A 16,890-nucleotide genomic window follows, 5' to 3' on the forward strand; every position below is an offset into this window, starting at 1 on the left:
GCAGACAGTGTTAATGGATTGAACAAAACAGCGACCATAGATGTAAAGAAACAAAGTTGCTTGTCAGGTTCAGAACAAGCGACCATATTTTTTAAAATAAGCCCAAAAACCCGCAACAACTGATTTTTTAACGCGACTTGACAGAAAAAGAAGCCCAAGGTCGCGTATTATAAGCGGACTTGGCAACTATGCCAGTCCGGTGAGTTTGTGATTGGCTGGCCACATACGTCACACTGCCCACTAGCATGATGGCCACGAGATAGCGCTATATCACTTGATTACAAACAAGCAGCCCCTGATTTACCAAAGTTTTGTTAATATCAACTTTCAACTTCTAAATTCAGCTTTAATTTTTCTCGGAAGAAACACGTTTTAAGTCACCCGTGGAAATGTGTTTTAATCATTTGATTTAAATGACTTTAAAGCGGTACCTTTGCCCGCATCACGATAAACTTAACAATATGTCTAAACCGAAAAAAGTTTAATATTACTGTTTTGTTCTTGTGGACGAGGGCACGTATTAAAATGCTCCGTGCAGTTTGCTGTCTGTAAGTTACTTACGAAATCCACGCGTCCGTGGAGGCGGCGCTTACTGGAGTTCAGGTCACCGAAGAACTGTTACGGGAGACACTTGCAGTCTGCTTTTGACTCAACGTCAAACAGTTTGTGTCCGACTCCATTAGTAACTTCGATAGGATTAACATCTGGTTAAGTTAATGTTCGTTTCATGTGTTATTATCGGAGTCGTTTTATTAACTGATTTCAGTCCTGTCTGCCACATGAAAACTGTTCATCGACGTAAGTACTCTATTCAACTGTCTCTATTCAAAACGAATTCAGTTTCGACAACGGAGATGACGCTCGCTTAGAAAAGGTCGTCATGTTATACATATTATTAATACCTCTTGTAGCATATTAAATATCATCTTGCATCCCGCACCTGGATATAGCGCACTTCTTCGAGGTAACTAACTCTCTGTTTACTTTCAGAAGAGACTGTACCTTTCATACGGTGCTGCGTTGGGGAGCCATCACATTGGTTTTAAGGTAAAGTTATCGATCTTTCTGAAGTTTTCTTTGCCCTGAGTCTGATCTGCCTCCCCACGTCTGATTTTTCGTGACTGTTTATACCGCAGGTTCCTTTGGACAAGGGCAGCCCTCTCAGAGATGCTGATCCAAAGCACATACACCGAGACGGACTTCCAAGCACCAGATTAACAAACAATACGAAACCATCTCCTTGTATTTGTCTACCTCTGTCTTCTTTAAACACCCAAAGTCCAGTCTCAAAAGAAAATGGCGTTCTTAATGAAAAAGAAGAAGTTCAAGTTTCAGATACACTTTACCCTGGAGGAGCTCACGGCTGTGCCCTTTGTCAACGGGATGCTCTTTTGCAAAATCAGATTATTGGATGGTGGAGACTTTTCCATTGCTTCATCCAGGTAAGATTTACTTGTAGTTGTTGTAACTGATCAAATTTACAGTGGAAAAAATGATCATGGTGCAAAATGGTGTGGTCTGCGAAATTGGTTACTTGTAATAAGCCATAACCATTTGTTTAAGCGTTATTTTGTTGGCAACTGTGGTTAACATGGTTACTTTCAAGGGAGTTGCAATTGGTTGCAAAAATATGCTCTGCAGAGCACCTACAATGTGTGGAATAGAAAAAATGATGTGTGTGTTATAAACTCTTGTTATCCGGCTTGTTATCTAGTAACAGACTTATTTATTTAAGGATGTAATGTGTTCCATATCGGTACTGACTTGCCCCGAATGTCTTTGCAGTAAGCTTAAAGTGATAGTTCACCCAAAAATGAAAATTCTATAATCATTTACTCACCCTCTTATCATTCAAACCTGTATGACTTTCTGTCTTGCGCAGAACACAAAAGAAGATATTTTGAAGAATGTTTTTAACTGGCGCCCATTCAATTGCATTGGTTTTTTGTCTATACAATAAAAATGAATGAGGGCCAGTGCTGTTCGGTAACCAACTTTCTTCAAAATATTTTCTTTTGACAGAATTTCATTTGTGGATGATCACTTTAAGTATTCACTTTTTTACTCAGCCCACCCTGCAGCTCTGAACAATTTTGAGTACATAAAAATGACCTTAGAAGACCACACAGGTCATGGTGGGGGGTCTCCTAAACAGGTCTCGCCTCAAAAGCAAAGACATTTATTCAGGGTCAGGGTCAAACCATTGTGCCATTCCTTACATTGTTTACCCAGGTAAAGCGTTTGCTCTTTTAAAGGGATACTTCACCAAAAAAATGAAAATTCTGTCATCATTTACTCACCCTCAGATTGTTCCAAACCTGTATAAATGTCTTTGTTCAGCTGAACACACAGGGAAATATTTGGAAGAATATCAGATCTCATTCCCCATTTACTGCCATAGTAGGGAAAATAAATACTATGGGAGTCAGTGGGGCATGAGATCTGACAGTAAATGATGACAGAATTTTCATTTTTGGGTGAAGTATCCCTTTAATGAGAACATGTAAAGCTTAAATCCCACAATGATTTATTTTTGTGAGTCAAATTGAAAAGTATCTTTCATTCATGGGTAGTTCTAAACTGGTCTGCACATAGTCTGTGGTTGAAGATAAACAATGTCGAACATAAAGCTGTTTATAAAGAGATACCTAAGTCCTTTGTAGGTTAGACAGACAGGTGGGCTGTGTCTCAACAGACACTCAGTTAGAACAGTGACGGTGCATAGAAGCACACTGAGTAAATCATCAATCGTCACGTCGACCCAGTGTTTTCAGATTCAGTACAACGAAGAAACTATAAAGGTTTTACCCTCTCAGTAAATGGACAAAAAAGGCAATACAATGTCTCCCACAGAGCCCAAAAATGTCTGTCTATTTGAAGATCACTTGTGTTCTGAAGTTGTTTTTAGTGTCATATAACTGGAGGTGGTATATTGTGTGGGCACTCTGAATATCTGGTGGTGCCAGGCACGGCGAGTTTCAGCGCTCTGGTGCAGTGAGATGCCCTCTGCATTCATTCTGCACAATGCCTTGTGTATGCACTGTGAGGAGGCAGAGCAGGGTTATGGCATGATGTCCCAACATCACTATTCCTCAGATGGACTGATAGAAACGGAGAGAGAGATCAGATTGGATGGAAGTGGGATACATTGGAGAAAATGAAAAAACAAGATAAAGTGATATAGAAACTGGCAATGGAATGCCAAATGGATGGAAGGAGTGAGGGAGAAAATGAAAAACAGGACAGAGGCTTCAGTGATAGTGTAGACAGAGAGCTGTTTGTCTGACTTAAGCCTGGTCCTGTTTCCCTCTGCCCTCCTCCCCGCTCTAATTCTTTCTCACGTTTCTCCATTCTCCTCTGCTCTTTATCAGCGCAGCTCGAGTTTATGGAGCGCTTGATTGACAAGAGTAAGATGAGTGGTGATAGACCAACATCAGCCGTGTTATTACCAACATCAGTAGAGCATCAATATCACAAAGGAACATCTTGCATCTTTAAGCTGAACTGAGACTTGTTCTGGTGCTTTTTCTGCAAAGGTGCAGATTTGCATCTGGTCGGGAAGAAATAAATCCAGCAGTGTGATAAAAGCTCAGAGTTGGTCGAGGACGTGAACACAGAATTCATTGCTTTCATGGGGTTGAGAGAACAACGGAGGGCAGTGGAGCTTGAAGGGAGAGGGGAGTGCTGATATGGCTGCTTTTTAATGGTTGGCCTGCAAGGAGACGGGCACATGGAGTTATAAATTCCATTTAGGCATTCACAATCATAATGTGTGGAATACATCAAATTCTTGCCCTATGAAGATATGCATTAAACCATTATTGCTGCTATAAATTTGTTTAATTTTTATAAATTGTTTTTCAGCTAGTACCCAAACCTTATTTTCTAGTTTTCTAAGCAACAAATCATTCTTTTTTTGGAGTCGTTTTTAATCGTGGTATATGGTGGTGGAGGATGCACTGGTTGCTAAGGAAACCTGAATGTGACCCTAAGTCGTTGATGTCTGTTTGTGTTAAAATTGATACAATAATGATCATTTTGTAGTAGGGATGCACCGAAATGAAAATTCTTGGCCGAAGCCGAACATGATGTGAAACACTTGGCTGAAGGCCGAATAATACCGAACACCGAACATGCTCTTTTGCATTTCTTCTATTTATTAAGCCATTTTTTTCACTATTGCACAAACTGAATAGTCAAAATGTGTTTTTTTAATTTGTCTTGCTTTTCAATAAAATACAATACAACTTAATATAAAATTGAGCAAAACAAAGTAAATTCAAACAAAAAATTGAGCCCTCTCCCTTCATGAATACCCTATATTAATTAGGCCTACAACTGACTGCTAAAAGAATGTAATGTAAGTTACTCTGTACCCCTACAACAAAACACTTCATTAAAAAGTGTCATTCCACATTAGGCCTATAAGCTAAAAATACGAATAAACTAAAACTGTTGGATTATTATAGGCTACATTGCAAAATGATTTGAGAAAAAAACCATCCAATGCAAGCAATTCTGGCTGATGCTGACTGACAACCATTTCAGTTCACGTCTCTCCTCTAAACTCCGCCCACAAAAGCTGACTGTTCTCTCAGAAGGTGCACAGAACATACTTTGACAAGTTGTTTAGTACGGGGAACTGTGTGCACTCGACCACTGTCAAAGGATGTCGTGAGCAGCGGGGCTACTGTCAGACAGCCCGCTTCTGTCTGAAGTAAAGTTACTGACCGGTAAAGACGCTTTCATTCGGAAATTTACTTCCGTGCAGCAAGTCCCGTGCTGTGTCTTTCTCTGACACTTTAAAATGCTCCACACACTCGCGCACACACACACACACACACACACACACACACACACACACACACACACACACACACACACACACAATGCCAAAATGTTTGCGGCAGTAATAAAGCGCACGCGTCTCTCTCTCTCTCTCTTTATTTAAAATTTATTCGGCCACTTCACAAATTCGGCTGAACACCAAACTTGCGTTTTTTACTATTTTCAGCCGAACATTTTCGGTGGCCGAACATTCGGTGCATCCCTATTTTGTAGGTATGCTGCTCTCTGTCATACTGCCATGTTGGTCGGAACTGCACCCAAGTTTTTCACCTACTGTTGCACTTATGTATATGGTTGAGTGACAATAAAGGGATTTAATTTGTGCGTTCCTGTTCTGTTCCTCTGCTTTTGACAGGTAGTAAATACTCAAGCAGCCATGTGTCGTGATCTCCTGCCTTTGGCTCACGCAGGTTTATTTCTGCACCTGCATACTTTTCTAGAGAGTGAGTCTGGTGCTGTGGTTTTTAACTCATGGGTCGTGACCCGATGAGGGTTGCAAGTAGGACTGCACGCTATTGAAGAAAAATGCGCTATACAAAGATCTTGCTAAATAACTAGATGTATGATATGCAATACAACAATGTTTTGTCTGTAAAATCCTTTTCAACTATGTTAAATTATATTTTTAAACCAAATATTATGCAAACAACATACATGTTTCACACTCTTTTTGTTTATTTAGTTATTGCATTGGAGGTATGCGGCTGGCTCAAAGTTAACTTCCGCTCTGTTTGTTGATCGGTCAAGCTAGTGGCTAATTATATAACTATTTATATTTCATCAATTTATATTAATATTAATTTATATCAATATTAATATTTAATTGTATAATGATTGTATTAAATAAACTATTTGTTGAATTTGATTGTATATGAATTGGGTAAATAAACAATTTGTTGCATTTAGGCTTGTGCCGGTATCAAATTTCCATGCTGCGATTAATTGATTAAGGTTTCATCGCAGTAAACTGTATTATCGCAGTATTCAATTCTATGAGAAAAGCAGGTTGAAAATATAAACCAACTTCAGTGTTTTCCTCTTGATAACAACTTTATTTTAAATAATAAAGAGAACCTCAAACTAGGGCTGTGCGATTTGGGGAAAATATCTAATTGCGATTTTTTTTGACAGACATTGCGATTGCGATTTGATTTGCGATTTAATGTTTCTAAATCAAGCTTCAACTCTATATTGTCAATAGTGTGCCGCACAGTATGGGTTGCCCTGCTGAAAAAAACAATCAAAACCATTAGAGAAATTCTAATTGTTTCCATTAAAACCATTACAAAATTCAATTTGCAGTTTTGGGTATTATTGATATAGGAATTACTGTTGTTCTATAGGTTGCCAACTGCCAGATTACACCACACCAATAGAATCCAAATACCAGTGTACATTATTAGAGTTTTCATTAAAACAAATACAACGCCCATTATAACCCTTAAATCCATAAAATGTTTTATTGTATCAGTGAATTATTAAAATGGGTTACACAGTTTGATTTATTAATTTTTATGTAGGCCTGGACCTATTTGGGATTTTTAAAATAAGTTGAAAATTTGCTGAAATCCAAGTGAAATTAGTAAAGCAGTTAGATAGAATTTACATTTGTTTGAAATGCAGAGCCAGGCGTGAGTTGACACAGGGTGCGCCCGTGCGTCAAGCCTCGTCCATATTGCCAGATGCGCTTGTGGAGACATTGTGGAGCCGGACTCAAGTATAATGGAGACGCGCGAGTATAACAGGCTGTATGTGCGTCAAATTTAAACGGCGAGACACGGATGACACGCCGCACGGGGCAGAGACGCGCGAGTATGACAGCCTGTGTGTCCGCGCGTCAAGTTTAAACAGTTCCTCCGCGAGACGTGGGAAACGTGCAACGCAGGGCAGAGACGCGCGAGTAATCTCTCTCTCTCTCGCTCTCTCTCTCTCTCTCTCGCTTTCTGTTTTTATGACTACCGTTTACGCAGTTCGCAAGGTCAGTACTATTTGGGCATAACGGAGGTGCGCTCACTCAGTTGGTTAGCAAGAATGCCACTCAAAGCGGGCTTGGAACAGACGCATTTCATTTTTTTACATAGCGTCCACATCGCAGCTTCTTGCGATTAGCAAATCGCAATGTCTCACATCGCGATTGCGATTCGATTTCGATTAATCGCACAGCCCTAATGTGTACCAAAAATTAAGTTCGGACTACGAAAGTGTGCATGCGCAGTAACGTTTTATTATGTTGTCACTTTGAAACCGTCTATACATCCATAATTCTATATTTATTGACAGTGGCCATTTTGCTGAAGCACAACCTTATCAAGTTCCTTTTCTTGGTTTTGTATTTGATCTTGATGCTGATTGATTGACCTTCTTATATTACATGAGACAAAGAAAGTTGATCTAGTTTCTCACTGCTCATTGTGTCTTATTGGGACCATGTTGGCTTTGGCAAATCGAGCAGAACCTCATTCTTGAGATTCCACTAGAAGCGTTACACCCTGGAACAGATACGCAGAATTTTATAATGGACAATGTGATGATATGAAAACAAATGAATTTTTTTCATTGGTTGAAACCCATGCATGTGCATTCATGTTTGCATTCGGTTTCATAGCAACTAAGTAATAAACTAAACCTTTGAAGGAACTGGCAACTAATACGCCTTACACAGACCCTGTGTGGCGCATTACGTTTACAGCACACACAAACACACCCTCAGAGATTCCTACGCCCATGCACACCCTTAATGGGTAAGTTAGTTAAGATAAAAGCTTAACTCAATTGGCTAGTGAGTGGTTTTAGGGTTGTTCCGATTGATGATACTATCGTGTATCGACGATACTCAGACATATCGGTGATAGCTGATTCCTTAGTTTGTTAATTTTTCATTAATATTACAAATGCGCATTTCTTCGTGCAAGAGAGCTCTTGCAATGCACGTGGCTTAGGCTTTTCCTCCTGCCAGAGAGAGTTTATAATGTGCAGGGTTTGAGTTTTCCGTGGACAAGAGAGCTTGTAATGCGCGCTGCTCTGGCTTTTCCTCGCACCAGAGAGTTTGTAATGTGCAGGGTTTGAGTTTTCCGTGCACGAGCACTGTAAACCCGGATAAGTTGAATCTACTTAAAAAAATCAAGGTAACTCGTTGCCTTAAAATTTTTAAGTAATGAAGCATTAGTTGAATAAGTGAAGTGTACTACGTTCAATGTACTTGAGCCCATAATGGAATGGAATAGAACATTTAAGTTGAATGTACTAATAACCGAGTTATAGTAACTGAAGATACTTAGTTTAAACAATCATTCCCACCCATTTATTTAACTCAGCTTGTTAAGTAAGCATTACTCCATTACCAATTCGACTAAATTGTATATTCTAACTGACCCAACTTAACTTTTTTAGTTACTGAAACTCAAAATATGTCTTTCAATCAATAGAGCCGTGTAAAATACATACATACAACTGCAACATTACACTGATCCATTTTTTTTATTGAACATGTCTTTTTTTCAGGAACAAAGGAAACAATGCCATGGCCTAATAGGCTTCTAGTGTGACGTTATCTCAGTGATGGCATGAAAAGAAAAAAAATATCTTCCTCTTTACCTCCAATCATTACAATATTGTACTGCGCCTCTTCAAATTTGGTTGACAAACTGGCAAGATAAAACTCAGCCCTGCTGAACACTGGCATCTTACATTTATACTTCAACACTTAACATTTACTCTTCAAATTTGGTTGACAAACTGGCAAGATAAAACTCAGCCTTGCTGAACACTGGCATCTTAACATTTACAAATAACAAATGTGTCCATGGGGGAAAAAAAGTGTGTGAGAATGAAAGAAGAGAGAACGGGAGGGTGAAAAAATTAACAGAGCAGATACCTGTATGGAGAGCCCATACTCTCCCCTCCACCTCTACCTCCCTTTCTCTCTTCCACCCCTCTTCTCTCTACCCCACTCCTCCATCTTGGCAATTGTGAACTCGATCATTAACAAAAAATGTTTCTCTTCAAATAATAAAATAATAAAGCATGTGTGAGACAGAATAAGGGTGAAAAATAAAACTGACAGTAGATACCCATCTAGAGCCCATACTTCCCCCTCCTCCTCCCTCTGTCTCCCCTCCTCACGACCCCCCATGCTTTCTCTATCCCCATGTAACATTTTTTTTAGTCTGTCCTTCTCTCCTTACCCTCTCTCTCTTCACTTTACTTTACTTTTACTGCCAATTAATAAAAAAAACCCATTTGTGACTTGGGAAGAGGAGATGCTGGATCTTACATTGCAAGTTGATTCTTGAGTGTTTGAAGTTTAGGTTTTAGATCTGTCTTACCTAAGTTCAGAAGTACCTGTTGAAAAAAATCAAAAGTGTTCTTCATGTACTTTGGGTAGTTGAGGTGCAGTGCATAGGTAAGTCCGAAGACAATGTACATGGCCTGGGGCAGGCTCTCAACATCCATCACAATGTTTCCCTCCAAGATGATTCCCACTGAGGATGCATTGTGGTGAAGGGACTGCGTGTGTGGAGTGATGTTTTCCTGTTCATGGCAGAGGATCCCCACTGGCACATCATTGTACAAACCTTCCTCATCATCAACGTCCTGAAAAAAGGAACAGGGCACGATCACATCAACATGACAAGATAGTGCTACAAACACCCTCTATAGGTACACAGCCCTCATGTCTGCCCTATCCAGTGTCCACCCACTTCCCAGTGCAGCGACCGCTACAGAAAATCACTCAGGACAGGTGCAAGAAGCATCCACAAATGATCTGGGGTGAACACAGGTCACAATTTTGGAGTATGCCTCCTCCATAGAAGTTTTTTCAAACAACAATAACAATAAAAAAGAAACTATTAACACATGCACACCTTAAAATAATATGTATGGTAGGGAGAGAGGAGGGGAGGTAGAGAACAGGGGGAGCAAGGGAGGGGAGGTAAAGGGAGGTAGAGAAAAAACAAAGTTGCTTACAAAGCAGGCCTTGACGAAGGTGGATGGATCATCGCCAAGAATGACAGGAAGCCCCCTGAGGACAAGGCATCTGACTTCTGTCACATCCGAAGCCTGGTGGATTAAGGGAGCAAAGAGGACACCACACACTTAAAATGGGGTCCATATGTTACCCTGAACTCTATGTGCACACACATAATCAATAATACACAGCAGAGCCATTTACGTACTGGACCTCACCTGTTAACTCACACAGTGTTCTTGACATTATGCATACAGGTAGTTATTTTCATACCTCATTTACAGATCAACTAGCAAAACCTGGCAAACTAATGTAATGGGTGGCAAGTAATTACTCTGAGGAGTTAGTTTGGCCAATTCAACTCCATTACACATAGGCTACTCAAAGTTAAAGAGAAGAAAGCATCTACCAACAGGATAGCTCACATTACCAGTACATTTATTTACACCACATGTGTGTTCTTTCAAGCAAGAGTTGAAAATCAATTAACCTTTGTTTGTCGCATCAGGTCAGCCAAGACCTGCCCTGTGAGGCCCCTCTTTGCCTTGAAGATTTCCATGAGCCTGGGACTGTGATGGTCTAGGGCCTCGTAGAACTCCTGTCTCAGGCTCTTACCAACCACCCTGCTGAACTCCAGACACACCTGAAACATGTAAAAACAAAACATGTTCATGTTCAAATGAGTTGACACCATGATGTGATCTTTTTATGCAACAACCCAGTCTGCATGTATTACTCTTTAATACAAGTTTGATGAATACTACGAAGCAAAGGGGCTTCATAGAATACAGCATATGAGACAAATCTATAGGCCTACCTGGTGTTCAGTAAAGAGAGCTGGCCAACGTTGACATATCTGGGTGATGGCAGGCTTGTCCTTCACAACTTCATTCCTTCGAAGAGCGAATGTCAGATCCATCTTCTGCTTGATGAGGGCTCCATTTGGGGTTTTCTTTTTCATTTCGTCCACCATGAGCTGTCGAGCATCTTCAAGGCTGGAGTCATCCTGTCCATCTGGATAATCTGGTAAGTAATTGACTTCTCCTCTCTTTGGCTTCTTGATTCTCTTGTTAGGTGGGTCTCCACAAGAAGATTGCTTTCCATGTTTACCGCCGTTCACGGTGACATCACGGTGACCCCGCTGACGCATTTTTGTTCGGTAATTCCCCATCTTGAATTTCAAGCTGTTTTTCCAACCGCTCCAACCGGACACTGATCCTTGTTCTTTGAGACATGGGTGTGCTCGCACCAGTGCTGAGGCAACAGCTTCAAATTCTGCATTTGTTGGATATGCTTTCAAGGCATATATGGTCTCGGCCAGCCTCTCGAGGATGTCGTGCTTGAGCTCCTTTGATGGAATGAGGTGTGTTCCATCCCTGAGATGGAGCAGGTTTGCTTGACGCAGTCTATATTCCACATCGACAGAGAATTTCGGTATATACATATCAAATACCTCTGGCCACTGGCGTTTTCTTTCCTCAGAGGAGTTGGAGAGGATGTCCGTGTCTGCCTGGCTGGGTGTGTTGCTTAGTTCTTCACTTGATGTTGACCGTGGGACGGGCACAAGAGAAAGCACTGGAATAATTTTAAGGGTTGGTCGCTCAGGCAGCTCTGATATCTCTGTTAGATTGCACAGTTCGTTGTCGAAGTTGATATCTTTAAACTGTAAGCTGAAGTCATAGTTTATTTGAAAAACATCTTTAAGGGAGCTAATTAAAAGGTCAACTGTATCAGGCTTTGTCGTCAGTTCCACCTTCCTTATGTCTGCTTCACTGAAAATAACTCTCACAAGCATTCTCTGTTGCACCGCCAACTGGGGAGAAAGAGAGAGATTGTTCAGCACAGAATATAACGTTTGAGAGTCACCATTAGTTTCCCACCTATTCTGTATGCTGAAAGGGGGTAAACATCGTTAAGCTCTGACAGCGGAACCACACACAGGGGCGGGGTTACATCAGAGTAGCAAACTTCATACGATCTAAGGTGCTCATGGTACCATGCACTCATTACTCTGCACACAAACATGATTTCTGTTTGAACTGCAACAATCTGTGTGATCTGCCTAAACTCAGGGAGACCTGAGCAGGATCCAGCAGAGACTACCATATCTGCCTTGTATGTAACTCCATCTAGACATATGGATGATGCTACAAGAACTGCTGCTGGCTTGAGGATTTTCTGACTGAGTACCCTCTGGACGTTATCAGGGAAAGATGATACCGAGACTGTAGTGACCTTCTCCATCTCGACTGAAGGTTTGAAAAATGAGCTCGAGTCCAAATGATAGCTGACTGCTTTCTGGTGTTTCACAGCAAGTGTAAGGGCTACATTCCTGTAGTTCTGAGCATCACGGATAACCTTTTTGAAAAATTTGTGCTTGCCCTCAAAGCGCATAGTCCAGACATCACACAGTGGACCAAATGCCTTAATAAGTTGAGGGTAATGTTCAATGTAGTGGTGTTTTGGTCGTAATCTTAACTCTGGGAATGTAGACTGCAGTAGTTCTCTGTGTTCTGCTAACTTGCACTCCAGGAAGTAGAGTGTCTCTTCAGTAAACCTGGGGGCAACTACTAACTCCACAATGTCTTTGACAAGCATGAGAACTTCCCATGCCTTTTCCGCCGGAGGAACATACTGACCAACAAGAAATGGAAGGAGCCTAATTAGGCACCAGTTCTCATGTGCATTTCCCCCGATTGTGCCTTTTGTGGAGAAGCCTTTTGTAATAGGCTGTGGCTGGTCAGTTCTGTCAGTAAAGGTGTATGTAAAGGACCTGATAGCCTGATTCAGTGTTTCTAGATTAAAATATCCCTTGGAAATCAGATCTGAAAGGCACAAAGACAACTCTACGGGGACTATGCCCTCCAGAAGATCATGCATGAGGTCAGGAGGGTAACCTTTAACAACATGAAAGTGCTCCAGTTTTGCAGTCAAAGGGCACTCTTTTTTCACACCGTATGTTCTACACAGTTCTGGGTCTTCCATCACTTCCTGCACTTGTCTGTCATGCCTGTCTTTGTCTCTGAGCTCAAAGGCACCAGAGCGCACCTCTTGTTCCTGAGTGTCACTTCTAGTTGCCATGCAGAATCTGCAGAACTTATCAACAGAAAAGTTCTCGTAGAATCCAGCCAGAGCATGAGCACCTAGGTTGTCAGCAGCTACATACAAAACAGTTCCTTTCACACTTGCACCTAAGGCCTCTACGTAAACACCATCATTTTCTAGTGACATCAGATCATGTATAAGTGGGTCCAGCACTTTAGCATAACCGCATTCTTTTACAGTGGTTGTGTTGCACATAAGAGCAAGTTGGATAGAGTTGAGTGATGCTCTATATTTTGCTGGCATATTGGCAATTACCCAGTACACAGCACACATCTTATGCTTCTTCTTCGATGTTCCTAACGGATTGGCGACTTCAAAGTCATCGATGTACAGCCCAATGGCAATTGTGAACTCATCACTAGTAAGAAGGCCATTTTCTCTGAAGTATATACCATCTACATGAGTTTTGTATTCATTTGGAACATGTATTTCTTCAGACATTGCTTTATCTAACACATCTGTCCTGCTCAGCAACTTCTGCAGCATTTGTAGTATGGGAACATATACAACCGATTTCTTATCTTTGTCAACTACATACTCTACAGGCATTACCAGCGGAAATTTTTTAGACACATACGATGCTCTCTTTTTTGTGGTTGCTAATGAACCAACTTTGCCGCAAAATGTTGTCATTACGTTGGTCTCTGAAACAGCACTGCTCACCTGTTTCACAATGGACTCATCTATTTTGGAATCATACTCCTTAAGAATCATCTTCACCTTATGATGCAGAAGTGGCTCTGACAAATAATGTATATCACAAAGCTGTTTGATAACTTCCTGTACAGAGCGCTCAGGTATGTGGAGGATAGTCTGCATCTTTAAAAAAAGTGCAGCCAAGTTGTGCTCTAACTGCTTTTCCAAATCATGAAGATCTATCTCACAAGCTTCTTCACTGACATCATCTATCTCCCCTGTGTCTTCAGTCGGCATTTGCTCATCTGCAACATCACTGTCTTTGTTTTCATCACTTATATCAACAGTAACTATTTCTTTCTTGAACATCTTCAGGTTGTCATCTCTATGTGCTTTACTTTTATGTGCATTGAAAGTTGAATACACACTGCTCTCAAATCTACAGCCTGCATATGGACACTGAACATTTTGGTTAACTTTCAAGTGTCTGCTTCGGAGGTGGGTGAAAAATTCAGTTTCAGAGCAGGGCTCAATGAATTCACACAACTGACAGCAGAATTTGACAGCTTCATTTTCTCCTAGTTGTTCCTCGTGAGTTTTAGAGTGAAAACGAGATATGTGTGCTTTAAGGCTGTTTAAGGATTTGAATGTGCACAAACAGTCCTGGTGCAAACAAGGAAATGGTACTGTCCTTGTGTAACTTCCATGTTTTAACCTGTAGTGTTTAAATAGCTGCGCCCTCTTCCCACTAATAAAACCACAATATTTACACTTCCACTCCATCTTCAGCTAGCTAAAGTTACATGAACTAAGGAAAAATTACCGTTAGCTAACAGTGTAAAGCTTCTGAAAACAACTATTTGAAATTGGCTTGAACACAATAGCCAACAAGCTAACATTGGCTAACTTTAAATAACAAAAACTTGAAGAGGCATGACAGCTAAGAGTGGGACAAATAGCCAACTAACAAAGAATAAAAATAAATAAATCAAGAAATTAAAGCTAATTAGCTAACTAATAATGTGAGCTAGTGTGCACCAACTTACCAGGATGTTTGCAGTTGTGTGGCTAGCTGCTTCTCCGTCTCAGCTCAACTTTAGCTGTCTGGAAGCAACAGAGTAAAATAGTTCAGAGTCGAGCGGACATATCAGCTCGGTGGCACATTAAAAGCATGTAGACGTGAAGATTGCCTTCCGAGCAGTCTATTGTGTGACCGAGTACCGTACCCGCAACGCGGCGGACTCGAAGTGTACCCAAAGCGGACGGTCGCCGGACACTCCGCGTACTCGGTGTCACACAATATAATCCGCTTTTACAAGGCATCTGAGATCTGCGACAACTTACCCGGACGTTCGCTGGTCCGTGACTGAGCTAACGATAGGTAGCTGCTTCAGGTGTCAGGCTCAGCTCAACTTGCATTAACGTTAGCTGTCTGGGAGCGACATACAATTTCCGTTACTGGCGCTAGCTAACGTTACCAGTGAACACATACGTTAGAGAGTGTGGGGCAGAGCTGGTTAACTACCTTGCTAACCTTCGTTTTCGTTTTTTTTTTTAAATAACTACAGTACTATAGAAATGAAACTTTGATATACAGATATCAAAGTTTCATTTCTATAGTGTTGTCCCCATCAAAAGATATAATAAAATATTTGTAAAAATGTGAGGGGTGTACTCACTTTCGTGATATACTAGCTAAGTTACCTCAGCTAGCAGTCGGGACTGAAACGGCATGCAACCAGTGCCAGGTTCCAACTTACCGTTTTGTGGCTGAACTCAGTTCATTCACCGAAGGCTTCAAACTTGGGTCGAACAACTTGCTTGCTATAACGTCAGTTGTCGAAAATTTCAACAGCTGAATTCTTTGAACTTTTGAGACAGAACAGAGATGGAACAGAACAAAGACAGAGTCATCAATGCGACTCTGTCAAAACTGGTATAAACTAGATTTTTGGCGGTTGCATGGGTGACGTCGATGCGTTGCTACTAGTAACAGGCAAAACTTGATGATATTGAGTTGTTTGAGCTCAAACACATAATTACAATAAGATAGGCCTTTAAAAAGTACAGTTTACTCTGAATTCATAATTAATGTAAAGAAATGACACATGTTAAGTAATACAAACTCAGTTTGTTTGAGTAGAAACTAATGATTGGACTTAAAAACACAATTACAATAAGAAAGGACATGAAAAAGTTCATCTTAATCGGAATTAACAAGTAATGTCAATAAATCAGACACATTTAAGTAATATGAACTCAATCCATTTGAGTTGAATCAAAATCTGGGTTTACAGTGAGAGAGCTTGTGATGCGTGCAGCTTGGGCTTTTCCTTGCAGGAATTGCAATGCGCATGAGGATTTAAAACCAGCGCATGAGTTGTTCCCATTTGGCAATCAAGTAAGAACAGCGCACGTGGGCATCAATGACGAATTTGGATGAATGATATTGACTTACAGCAAGTTTACTTTCTCTTGTTTAAAAGGTTGCGGTGGGAAGTAACAATGTTGCCAACTGCACTGAACTTAAACTCTGATAGAAGGCTATTTCAGTCACACATGAGCATTTTCTAGCCACGTAAGCTTCGGTTTTTGTCCAAAAATCCAGCTTGTCATAGATAAATGCGTAAATTGTCCTGCCCCTCGATACTATCGTGTATCAGCGATCCACAGGCCGGCGATAGAACAATCTGACTATAGAGAATATCGCCAAACACTACGTTTTTTCCACACCTTTTCTAATCCAGATTGTGTTTGTGTGTGTAGGTCTAATATGCACGTTGATAGACTTTGAACGGTGAATCACACATATTCGAATGTACACACTGAGTCATGCATATCAATTGATTTAAAGATTCACTAGGGTGTTGCACAGGGCATGCGCAGTTCGGTGACCGTGTGTGAGCCATAAGGTCGCTAGTTGAGTTCCTTGCATGTGCTGCCGCCTCTGCCCGTGGCCCTGCTGCTTATCCAGCACAGACAGACAGTGGGACCAGGGTCTCATCCTCCACATGTCACTGTATTATTGGGCTGCAACTGCTCAATGAGATTAGCAGCTGAGACTTGAGTGCACCTGCTCTCAGCAGGAACGGACTGAGACACTGAACAGCCTCCTGTGAACACTGCATGAAACAGATTGCGGTCAACCAAACAGATGTAGGTAAACAATTGGGGCATCTTGAAGGCACACAACTGGACTTTGTCTGCCTTGCTTTGTTTGGCGGCTACTGTTTGACAGGGATTACATAAACTGATGGTTAATTTTGTTTTACTCTTGTGCGTGCTTAGGTTGGGGTGGGCTCGTTCGTAAGCAACCACCTAACTACCCAGAT

General features: G+C 41.0%; 2 protein-coding genes across 4 annotated transcripts in view; one reads left to right on the forward strand and one right to left on the reverse strand.

Moving 5' to 3' along the window:
* Positions 1–603: 603 nt before the first annotated feature.
* Positions 604–16,890, forward strand: part of eeig1b (estrogen-induced osteoclastogenesis regulator 1b) — a 44,747-nt gene continuing 28,460 nt past the window's right edge. For both annotated transcript variants that reach the window (XM_057359997.1, XM_057360006.1), the window contains exons 1-3: positions 604–798; positions 991–1,047; positions 1,137–1,442. In XM_057359997.1, the coding sequence (XP_057215980.1) occupies positions 1,297–1,442 (146 nt within the window). In that variant the 5' untranslated portion in view covers positions 604–798; positions 991–1,047; positions 1,137–1,296. The remainder of the gene's footprint in view (positions 799–990; positions 1,048–1,136; positions 1,443–16,890) is intronic.
* On the reverse strand, positions 7,972–15,737 carry LOC130569857 (sterile alpha motif domain-containing protein 3-like). Of its 2 annotated transcripts, XM_057359765.1 has the most exons (7): positions 15,319–15,737; positions 14,903–14,990; positions 14,605–14,662; positions 10,635–11,630; positions 10,308–10,460; positions 9,817–9,909; positions 7,972–9,441 (listed from the first exon to the last, which is right to left on the reverse strand). In XM_057359765.1, exons 4-7 carry the CDS (start codon positions 11,610–11,612, stop codon positions 9,118–9,120), a joined length of 1,548 nt encoding a protein of 515 aa, XP_057215748.1. In that variant the 5' UTR covers positions 11,613–11,630; positions 14,605–14,662; positions 14,903–14,990; positions 15,319–15,737; the 3' UTR covers positions 7,972–9,117. The 2 variants fall into 2 exon arrangements, with proteins under 2 accessions (XP_057215748.1, XP_057215741.1); XM_057359758.1 differs by lacking the exon at positions 15,319–15,737 and having other exon boundaries at positions 14,903–15,187.

This window comes from Triplophysa rosa, linkage group LG2, assembly GCF_024868665.1.
Source record: "Triplophysa rosa linkage group LG2, Trosa_1v2, whole genome shotgun sequence".
Taxonomy (NCBI): domain Eukaryota; kingdom Metazoa; phylum Chordata; class Actinopteri; order Cypriniformes; family Nemacheilidae; genus Triplophysa; species Triplophysa rosa.